The 11334-nt window shown below is 46.1% G+C and overlaps 1 protein-coding gene across 1 annotated transcript in view; it reads right to left on the reverse strand.

The window, feature by feature from the left end:
* Positions 1–10821, reverse strand: part of SRPX (sushi repeat containing protein X-linked) — a gene marked incomplete at both ends in the record, with an annotated part of 42606 nt that extends 31785 nt beyond the window's left edge. The window contains one exon of the mRNA XM_084281865.1: positions 10752–10821. Coding sequence (XP_084137991.1) covers positions 10752–10821 — 70 coding nt within the window. The remainder of the gene's footprint in view (positions 1–10751) is intronic.
* Positions 10822–11334: the final 513 nt, after the last annotated feature.

The raw sequence follows: 11334 nt of genomic DNA on the forward strand, positions 1-11334 counted from the left end.
CATCACTGACAGTAGGAAGCCCAGCTCAGCCTCCTGACATCAGGGCAGCATTGCTGGGAAGCAGTGGGGTTAATCAGAAAAATATGAACCCACAGGGCAGCAACCTTTTGTTGAGGGAAGGCTGACATCTACTGCTGATGAACGAAGGAGTGATGAACGCAGGAATGACCAACTTGAAATTACCAAGGTCAGGGTTCACTTTACTTCATTGGGATATAGTCCTTCAGATCCTTCATTAGGATATAGCCCCTAACAGTCCTTTTTATAGTCCTGGAGCTTTGAGCAACCTGGTGTAGCGGGAGGTGTCCCTGCCCATGGCAGGGGGTTGGAATTAGATGATCTTTAAGATCCCTTCCAACCCAAACCATTCTGGGATTTAACAGCTAGTGCTACCAGTTTTAGCTGCCAGCAGAGGCAGTTTAGTACAGAAAAACTGCTCAAGTTTTATAAACACCCTGAAGACAGAAACTAGAGGCTCTTAACAAGCCAAACTCATAGCAAGTGAGACATTTTTATATAACAGATTTATGTGTTTGTTTGCATTCTAGTCACACCAGACACATTTCTTCTCTGAGCATCAAAATATTTTGTTACCTAATAAAATGGGCATACAGCAAAGATCAGTCATTTTGCCTTTTAAAGACAGCGTAGGGGCCCCAATCACACTTCTCACTAGGTTTCCTCCTCACCCAAGTGTCAAAGCCTGAAAGACTTGGTCGTGAGACTTCAGGGCTTGCTTTTAAATAAGGTGCTTATTTAGGTATTTAGGTTCACCCTAAATAAGGTGAAACTTAACCCAAAATCCAGCCCCAGGGTCCCAGCAGGGCCCGGTCACCACCCCGGCCTGGCTCTGCTGACGGCCTGGCCATGGCGGGACAGGGCCGCTCGGCGACGCCTCAGCCCCACTGCTGGCCCTCGCCGTGCCAGGATGGCCCTGACCCTACACTGCTACACAGAAATGAGAAATCCAAAATACCTTTTTTATTTATATATGTCCACACACACTCTACAGTCTCCTATGCAGCTCAACCAACCATGAAATTTCACAGAATGAAGTCCTGTACTGGCGTTTTTACACACATAAAATGGGATGTGGCACTGGGCACATAGTCCCGGCAGAAGGCCAGGGGTCACACAAGCCATGTCCTGCTGGTTTTTCCCCCCCCCTTTGCCCCTCACCACACTGCCCCTCAGCAGCAGGGGGCTCCTTGGCATCCTTCCCTTGCAGGGAAGCCAGCTCAATAGCAGCCTAGGACACGCCAACATCTGCCAACGTGAAACCAGACAAATGGGCAGCCTCAAACGAGGTCTGACAGTAAAACACCTCAGTGCACCAAATCCCTAACCCAGCCAGCATTGTGGGAAGAAAATATATTCTGGGAAAAAGCAGTAACATTGGGGTTTGGTTTCAACCACCCTTGGACAACCCGCTGCCCCAGCAAGAAGCATGAGTAGCAGCAATCCAGCAGTCAGCCCGATATAAAACACACTCCATCTTCAGTGGTTTTCAGGAGCCTGTTATGGGGCTGAAGTATGCCGACGGCAGAGAGCCGAGAACTACAGGCCTGGAAGAGATGCAATCCTGTATGAACTTGCAAACTGCTGTATGGCGGAGCCTGCCAAGCCTTCCTCCTCCCCTGCTCACTCACACACTTTGACGGCAGCAACTCCTCGCAGCTCCTTCCACAGAGGAAACTAAAAGTGACTAAAAAGACTTAAATAGAGTGGTTTTAAAAGAACTGTTCAAGCAAATATAACCCAAAACATAACTTGCTGCATCAGCTCTCACAAAAGCTTGGGATGGGTGTGATAAGGAGAAGAGCCTGCAGTTTGCTGACAGTGCTGGTGCGCTGGGCTTTTTGGTCGAAGTTTATTTAAATTGTGCAAGAGCTAATTTATGCAGCCACAAGATCTTATTTATGCCTTCCCTTCCTGCATTTCTGCTGTTCGTCAGTCCCTCTTACCTTCGCCTAAATCATACTCCAAACATTTTGGAGAAGACCGCTCCGCGTGAACTGGAGCCCTGAGAAGCATCAGCCTTTACACCACCAAAATCATTAGCAATAAATTAATGCATTTTGTGCCACATACTGCCATATGGAATCTTTCTGTTCCCTGTCCCCCTTCTTTTCATTGCCTCAGTTCTATAAAGAATAAACTTTGTTACAGCCAAAAGAGTAGAGAAAGACCAGAACTGTATTTCAGAAACAACGTTCATCAGCTGCAAATAAATCAAAAGCTGCTTTCACTGTGAGGGGCTTACAGATATGAAAATATTTCATACATGAAATTGAAGACTTATTTTCAATTCCTCTGTACTGATTCATTTTGACAAACTGGCTTACGTTTCCAACAGGGGAAACAGACAGCCATAAATCAATCACGTTATCTTTCTGATGAGCTACAAGTTGCCTTTTACTGCACACAAGCAATGGATGTGGTTTTAATGTATTTTACAGCTAAAGACATCTGAGGCATTTTAAAAATACGCCACACATTTAAGGTTTTCCTAAACAAACCTGCAGCCAGAAATATTACAAGAAGGTGATTTTGAGTAATAGTAAAACCAAAGAACTTGCAGGGCAGCAACGTGCAGCCTGTGCTGGTATCTAAGGGGTCTGAAATGCCTTGAGGTCATCTACAGATGCTGTTTAATATTCTTGGTTTCAACACTCAGTCCTAGACACAGAATCATCAACCAGAAGAAACAAAAATAAAAGAATTCAGGCATTCAAAATTGCAGAAAAGACCACGGGACACATTGCTGACAAGTTCTCAGGCAGTTAACTGCTGCAAACTCTCAGTGTGCTGGTAGAAAGGATAAAAACTTATTGGTGATAACACAAAGAGCACTGCTAGCTGCTCAGAATTTGGTGCATGTGATCATACAACCTCTTAAACAAGAAGCCAAAGCATGGTGACAGTCAGGGTTATCTCCTGGTTCTCCCAGACACGGATTTCCTGTCTACTTACGGTGCGTCCAGCAGCAGTGAGATACTCAGAACGTGGTTCCTGATACCTATGAAAAAAGGAAACTCATCCAGATGTTGTGGTGGATGGAGAGACTACTCAGGCGAGTGTATGGATATGCCCCAAACAGCAGTCATGCACAGCTCATACTTTTCCAGTTTTGAAGAGCTGCAGGAGCTTCCTGCAGCAGTCCCATAACTAAACACAGCCACATGTTTTCACTTAATATGATGCATGGCACATGTAATAGTGCTTGCTCCTTATATGAAGGTTTTCAGCCAAAGCCTTCCGAGTGTGCTCTCTGGTCAGATAAACCATTTACAAAAGGGATCCAGCAGACACAGGCTAACCAGCTCCCTTAATGTCTTGAAAAGAAATCAGTGGTACAAAGTAGAAGCAAATTACCAGCCAGATGCCTTCACAGAAAAGACACCTTCAACAAGCCGTGTCCTTTTTTCCTTGTTACATTAATAAGGAACATAGCTCCTTTCAGCAAGCAATAGCTTTCTGGAGCACTCGCATCCACTCCTTTCCCAGAAAAATACAGTATGGGAAAGACCTTTTTATTATATGTTTTATTATTGTTATTTTTATTTAAATGTTCCCTGCCACCATAACTCGGTGTCTGGTGCATTGTCTCTGGTATCTGTCTCTGGGCAGCTGAGAGCAGTGAATGGCTGGGAGCCAGCCTGATTTTAATCTTCAAGAATAGCTGGGTAGAGGCACGCAAATTTTGGCCTGTTTTACTTACGAGCGACGCATTATAAATAGAGAGCCACAGCGGACAGACTCAAGACAGGGAGATTCAAATTAAGCCATTATTTTAAGTGCATTGTCCAAAAAGTCTGAAGAAAAGTGTAACTGGCAGAGGCTTTTAGCTTGGTGTGGGAGTCGGAAGCAGCATCTCACCCCATCCGGCAAGGCAGTGTCAGGAAGTCTGGCAGAAGACCTCTGAGGGACACCAGCAAGGACCACAGACCCTGCTAGGTTAAAACTCATGGGACAGCCACGAAGGAAAGACTTTGCAAAGTGACTCACTTGGCCAGCCCACGCTGGTTAAGTGCAGGCTTCGGGTAAACCATGCAGCACGACAAGGCACTGCTGGAGAAGCCTGAATACACGACTGCTTCCAAACCGTGCCGCTGCTATTCTTAGTGTGCAGATTTAGGCATGCCTAAATCCAGTACCCTGAAAAGCAATGGCATTTCCTGAAAAGAAGAAGAGGGCAAGAAGTAGGGAAGACTAAAATCAGTCGTCTTTAATCACATCTCCAGTTGTTAGCAAACCTGTCTGTACAGAGCCGGGTGAAATTTAAGATTTGTCACGACTGAAAAAAGGGATTCTTTCTGTAACGGCAACATAGTAATTTCAGTCTTCAAAACAAACTTTCATTATAACACAAGCTTCTAAATCATCCAAATTACATACATGAAGTATTCTCACATATGCATATTTTTATCTTCCGCAAGATCTGAAGCAAATGATAGCATAAAATTTACTGCTATGTTTTCTTGCAGAGCTGCGGAAGTTTCTTCTGTGCCTCCCTGAAGCTGCACATCACAATTCAAGCACTGTACAACTCAAAGATCTACACACACGTGTATAGGTGTTCACTCACCAGTTTCAAATAAATACAGACACAATCAAAAATCTTTGATATGCATCTTGAATGTTTTAGTCGTGGCTTTTTGCCCCTTAAAGATAGCTCCTGACCTGCAGACATCTCACAAAAGCAACCCAGAGCACCTTCTCACTGACTAAAGCGAAATGCACGAAGCTATACAAGTGGTTATCTGCTCAAACGTCAAAATCCTTTGCCAGAAGTGCCCAACTTTCCCCCGCTGGAGTTGCGCACTTTGGCAGGGGCTGGGTGATCTGATACCGTGGGGGTGCTTCCATCTCCCAGGCTTTGGTTTGCCCTGTGCAGTGCAGGGGGGCAGCTGCTGAGTGGACACAGCGAAAAGTAGCCCAGGGGAGAGCTGCAGGAGAGCTGAAAGGAACAGCACCACTGAGAGAATAAAGCACATCTCACCCTTGCTGCTTATTTTGTGCCAAATTGCAGGGGAGGGTGAAGGAGAACATGTTGCAGTTTGGCACCCCTGGTGTAGGACGCACCAGAGGGCCCTGCTGAGAATTTGGGAAACCTCTCCTGTACTGCAGAGGCCCCTGGGAGCCTCCAAACCCTACCTTGTAGCATCTGAACCAACAGGGGCCAAAGTGAGGGATCCTGCCAAAGATCCCACACGCCAGCAGTCGGGTACAAGGAAGCCCAGGCAGCAGGGGAGAGGAGCCCACGCTGATCAGTAGAAACAGTCGTACAGTGGTTCCTGGGGGGAAGGCAAAACTCCAAAAGTACCCTGTAAAGCGATGCTTTTGAGAAGGCTGTGAAGGAATACAAAGCAGGTGCTTTTGCAAAGTTGCATTTCCTAAGCACTAGAGAAGAAAGTACACAAAATATATATATATATATATATATATATATATGTATAGCTGGTGATAAAGGCTAGCCATCCGAGCCTGGAAACAGCAGCCCGGCCAGTCTAGAGACTTCTGTACATGACGCACGTAGAGAACCCAGAACAAACAAGAAACCAGTAAGCAACACTTCCTCCTCAAGTAAGCCTTTTCGCAGAGAAGTTTAGTCCAGCCCCAGGATATTTTGACAGATTCACTTCAGCATGCTGGTAGCAGGCTATTGAAGCGCTCCCATGCTAAACGTATTCTCCTTTCATCTTCACAGAACTTGAGGGGAAGACGTAATTTTAGACTTTTCTCTCAGGAAAAAACCTGCAGCTGCCAAGAAACACTAGTTAAAGATAATGGGAGGTGGGGGAAGGATTTCTAATCATCCTCAGGTTGCACTTGCTAGAACTGTACTCTGCACATACCTGCTGCTTTCACATTTCTGTGCATTAAGTACACAGCAAAGACACCATTTACCTCCCCAAGCACAACAAAGTTTTGCCAAGATTGTTCAGGAAAACTAACAGAAGACATTGGTAAAGCTAAGATTGCCATATTTACCAACTTGGGTAGATTAAATTTATTTCCATTGTCATCTCTGAAGGAATATAAAACCCCCTTCTCTCTTCACATAGGGATATGCAAAAGGTCAAGTTAAAGTTGTGTCAAGATCTGGAAGACCTCTCAAGTGGCTCTTTCAAGTTACAGGGAAGAGAATCAAAGTTGAAACTTCTAATTTGGAGACACTTTCAAGGTATCACAGCATAAATTTTCAGTCTGCACAGCTTTAACAGTGTTCCTTTAAATATAATTAATAGTTAGAAGCAGTGGCAGAGAACTGATGGACGGTCAGCAACACTCTGCCTGCTGAGCTTTCAACTTACCCCGCTAAAAAAAATTTAAGTGAAGGTCTTGTGAAACGAACTATCCCCAGCACATCACAAGTACTTCAAATATGATATAACTTGAAGCAGTAAATCAAAGAAAAAACAAACACAGAGACATTTCAGAAGCAGAAAAATTAGCCGAGTATTTCAAAGAACATCTACTTTGTTACCCTAGTTGGCAAAAAAAACATTTTTACCTCTCCTGATTAAGGCGCTCCTGGGACCCTTGCACTGCCCTCACCTCATGTATGGCAGCACAGTACAAGGCTCAAGAGTCAGGACTGCCTAAGTAGAATATTTTTATACACCTGATAAGCTATGAGACAATCAAGTTAGTGCCTCCCACCTGGGTTACTTCAGTGACCCCTCTGAGATGGCCTATCTGCAGTAACTGAATTGCAAGAAATTCCAGCATGGGATCAAAAAAACCCCAACCAAACAACAACAAAAATAAAACACCAAACAGGAAGACTGTATTCATTCACTGTTTGTGCCATCAATGCAAATGGTGCTCTTCACACACTCTCTGGCCTTCAGTCAGTTTCGCAAAGTTTGGAGGCACTGCATCAACGCGCCTGAAAGCACGGGATGAAGATGGTGCCTGTCTCCAACTCCTCTCTTACCGTACGTCAGTACACAGCAGTATCTGCACTGTGGATTTTTTACACAGGCATCTCCCGATTACTTCACAGTGGTCCACATTTCTGCTTTTTTAATTTACAGATGTGGAAAGCGAGGAAGAGCAAACAAGTCTGAGCAACCCGCACAGGGTTGTATGTCAAAGAGTTTGAATTTTCAACCCAGTGGCCATTCAAAGAATGCAAAGTATTTTTTAACTTGCACCTTCAACAGCCACAAATTTGACTCAGTTGTTACCAATTCCATTCATATTTGTATAGTGGGGGAAAAATAAGCATATTTCAGTAATGCTACTGTTTATTGACCTCTCTTGGTTTCAACCGTCAGAGAAGTGAGGGGACTACAGCGAAACGCATCTCAACATCACCAAATTGTTTAAGAGCTGGGGTATTAGACATTTCACATTACATGCTCATTTATACTTTTTCGCAGACAAGAATCTCACCTGCACTGATAGCAACCTCAACTGCTAGTTTTTCTAAACCTGTGTTCATACGCTCTAGTCTCTCAGGAAGCCTGTCACGTCTGTTAGCATCGACTACTGCAGAGGACCAGCAGCAAGCGGCACCCAGCAGCTGGCAGGGGTGAAAAGTAACTGCGCTACTGAGCTCCACTCCATCTCCTTGACATCCATGCTTGATGGACATAAACAGGACGTTTGTTGCATTTGAGGTCACTTTAACGTGTCATTTCTGCTAGGCCTCTCTGCGGCTGGGAGCCTTGCTCATTTCTTCACATACAGCCATCCAGCTATCTGGAACTTATTTAGGAGGAGACAACTGGTCCAAAGGACAACTCTTGGGATAAAGCTGTGCCTTAGGACATACTTATCTGCTTGTATTCACGTGATGTTTTTTGTCTTTTTCTTGGCCTGCGAGCTATTTGAGGGCAGACTGTGCCTTTCTGCTCTGTGTTTAGGTTCAGACAGCCTGAAGGACACCCAGGTCTCCATCGTCCATGAGCTCAGCATCGGTGTGCTTGGCTTCAGGGGACCAGCACACACAGAACCAGGAACAGGAGTGGGTCCTGTACGTACTTCTACGAAAGTTGTCACCTAGGATTAACGGGCAGAGAGCAAACTGCATTAAAAAAGCAACAAGAAAAACCTCAGCTGACACAACGGGCCCCACCCTTGGCAGTGCAGAACACCAGCTGCTTAGGGGCTTGGAGACAGTTTCTTGACTGCTGCAGCCCAGCCTGATGGATAGGAGCTATAATTGGGAATCAAGACACTAATTGCAACGCCAGATTTTTTTTTTAAAGCCTGCCATACGACTCTAAGCCATCTTAAATATTTACTTCTTTCAGTTTTCTCCTCCAATCCCTTGTCTATTTGCAGTATAAGCTCAGTTGGGCAAGGAGTGCCGTGCTCTCAAAGGCTGCAGCACAGATGCAGCCCTTCCTCTACAGCTTAGAGAAGAGCTGCCCTTCCTGCAACCAGACAGACATCCGTCTGCTTGTATTTAACATATATCCAAATATAGACGTGTTTACAAACATACTACGCTTATATATTGTTTTTCAATTATTTAAAGGTTTTGAAAACAGTTCTCTAGTATTACATGTTCTTTAGGTGATCTTAATGGCATCTCTTGAGGTTTGTAATCCCTTCACACCAATGTCGTCCTCTAAAACACAGCTTCTTTTTTAATGTAATACAACCACTTTCCATTATTTTTGTCAGAGGTTTGCTTTTCCTTACAAAAATCTACTAAAAGTGTAAAGACTCAAGTACGACAGTCCTCAACCATGCAGCATCACTAGATTCCAGTTCCACGTACCTGTAGCACTGAACAAGTGATTTCCTATGCGCTTATATTTAGCTGTACTCTCGTCCAGCCCTACCAGAAGGTCATCATTGCTCTGCCTGAGCCCAACAGAAAAAGAATTTACCTTGGTTTTCCACAGCTCTGAAGACTAGAAAAAAAAAAAAAAAAAAAGAGGTGGGAAGAACTCTGGGGAGGGCAAGAAGAACCTGATGAGGAAAGAGTCACTTGAGTTCAAAGGTCTTTAGTTTTCTCTTTACTCCCTAGGGAAAGCCAAACAAACAAAACTCCTTGTTTTAACTTCTAAAAGGTACATCTCTAAAACCTTCCTAAAGAGCAAATGGACTTTCCTCTTAGTAGTGCCATGAAAGAAGTTCCAACAGTGCATCACAGGTTTTGAACCGAACAATGTAAAAGGACCACGTGAAATCTCTCACGATATGAAACTACAGTAACAGGTAATATAATACAGCAGCTGCTTCAAATGTTTTTCAGTATTTGAAGAATTCAGGTATTTTTCAGTCACCTTCCTAAACCCAAGGAGAGAGTTAACTCATCACTCGATGATTTTCACTGCCTAACATCAAATATGGATCACAGAACTCTGTTTATAGCACCTAAATTACTTTTATTTAGTATATCATTCACCATAGCCTTTGGGTTATGAAGCACAAACACTCTACAATAAAAACTCCAGTTTTATCAAGTTATGAATTCAATAGCTGATTAGATTACTCCTGCTGTTTAAATGACAACCTGCTACCAAAAATAAGCATGTTGCATGGCTCTGAAATAGGCTCTTTGGCTTTGTCAATTAAAAAAAGCATTAAATTCCTAGTAACAGTTCATTACAGTACATGCATGTATAGTCTGTGTTCAAGGGGGCCACATACACATACCTCCTACTGAAATTATTTGGAGAAGCTATTTCAGCGTACCTAAATGCACTCCGTCACCTGATGGGCACAGTTAGAGACCAATACAGTGTGATGAAAGAAAATACTTGGTCGGGTTCACATTGAGAATAAAGGTTTGAAAGAATATCACATTTTCTCTTAACAAAATAAGCAAACAAAAGAAACGGGATGTGAAACCTTAGCTCGAAATTAGGGTTTACAAATACAGCTGCTGATGATTTAAACAGTTTGGAGCCTTTATCACTAAGCTTAATAGGAAAAGTGGACTTTCAAATGAGTGAAAGGTGAAACAAGCTGGCTATTGTGTGGTCAGCTTGAAGATTGCACACAAAAAGTGTGTTTTTGGGATGGGAGAAGTTACATTTGGCCTTCTAAGAAGAAAGAAGAGAGCAGGATATTAGCATCCTCTGCAAACTAATTGAAGGCTGACATGCGCATGAACCGCAAAATAAGGCATTCAGTCGTCTTCCTAAGAAAATAACGAGTTTGGCAGCACAACAGTCCTCAGAGAAACGCCAGGACAGAAACTTCTGTTGTCTTTGTTGATTCAGCAGCCGATGCATCCAATGCCTTCGTGCTTTGTAAGGAACGAACACAAACGCGCCTTCCAGCATCTTTAACACGCTGGAAAGGAGTCCTGCTGCTGCATGCCAAGAAACCCAAGAAAAGCTAACTTCGACTCGCAAATACCACCGCTGGGATATTTTATGGCCCTAGGCAGACAGGGCTATCGCTTAGGCAGGGCTGGCTGCAGGGTGCAGAGGGCAGGAGCCGGCAGCAAGCAGCGGCTGCCCCCACACACAGCTGGCAGCCACCCCAGGCACCTTCCTCACCTGTTCACCACCTCTCTGCGGTGTAACACACCTGAATTTGAACCAAGACCTCTGCCCCCGCATTTTCACTGCCTACACCTGCTAAAGCCATGCCTAGTCCCCCAGCCACCCCTGGCTGTCCCCGCAGTGTGTCCCCACCAGACGAGGCGCGGCCAGCGCGGCGGGCTCCCTTTCTCTCCCCGCCTACACCCGGGCCTCAATCCCCTTCCAAATTCCCCTCTCCACACTCCGCCAGACCCCGTGCAAACACCCGGGGGCTGCCGCCCCCTTCCCTACCCTGGTAGGCGCGGCCGGGGCAGGCGGTGAGGGCGAGCAGGGCGGCCAGGCGCAGGCAGCGGCTCGCCATGCTGCGCGGCGGCGGCGGCGGCGGCCCTTCCCGGCTGAGGGCTGCGCGGCAAAGGGGCAGGAGGAGGAGGAGTGGGACGGAGACATCCTCGGAGCGGGCTCCCCGGCTCGGCCCGAGGCTCCTCCTCCTCCTCCTCCTGTGAGGGAGCTCGGCACGGCCCCGCCTCGCCTCCCCTGGCCCGCCGGCACCGACCCCAACGTGGCGCCCCGGCCCCGTGCCCTCACAGCCCGGGGTCCCGGCTCCCCCGACCCGCAGCCCGTCAGGGAGCCTTGTCCCTCTCGTCCCTCTCTCCCCTCTTTCCCCCAGCAGCCTCCGCCGGCGGGGAGGGGAGTTTGAGGATGAGGATGAGGAAGGGCAGCCCCCAAAGCACGACGCGAGCCCCTGAGCCGCGGGGTTATGAGGGAGAAGTGCGGGGTCTTTGCGTTTGCCCCTAAGGTTTTGGGGTGCTCGGTTTTGGGGTGCTTGGGGTCACGGCTGTGGGCTTCCTGGCAGGAGCACAAAGACTGGAGGCCT

The sequence above is a fragment of the Netta rufina genome (assembly GCF_964035555.1).
Source record: "Netta rufina genome assembly, chromosome: 1".
NCBI lineage: Eukaryota > Metazoa > Chordata > Aves > Anseriformes > Anatidae > Netta > Netta rufina.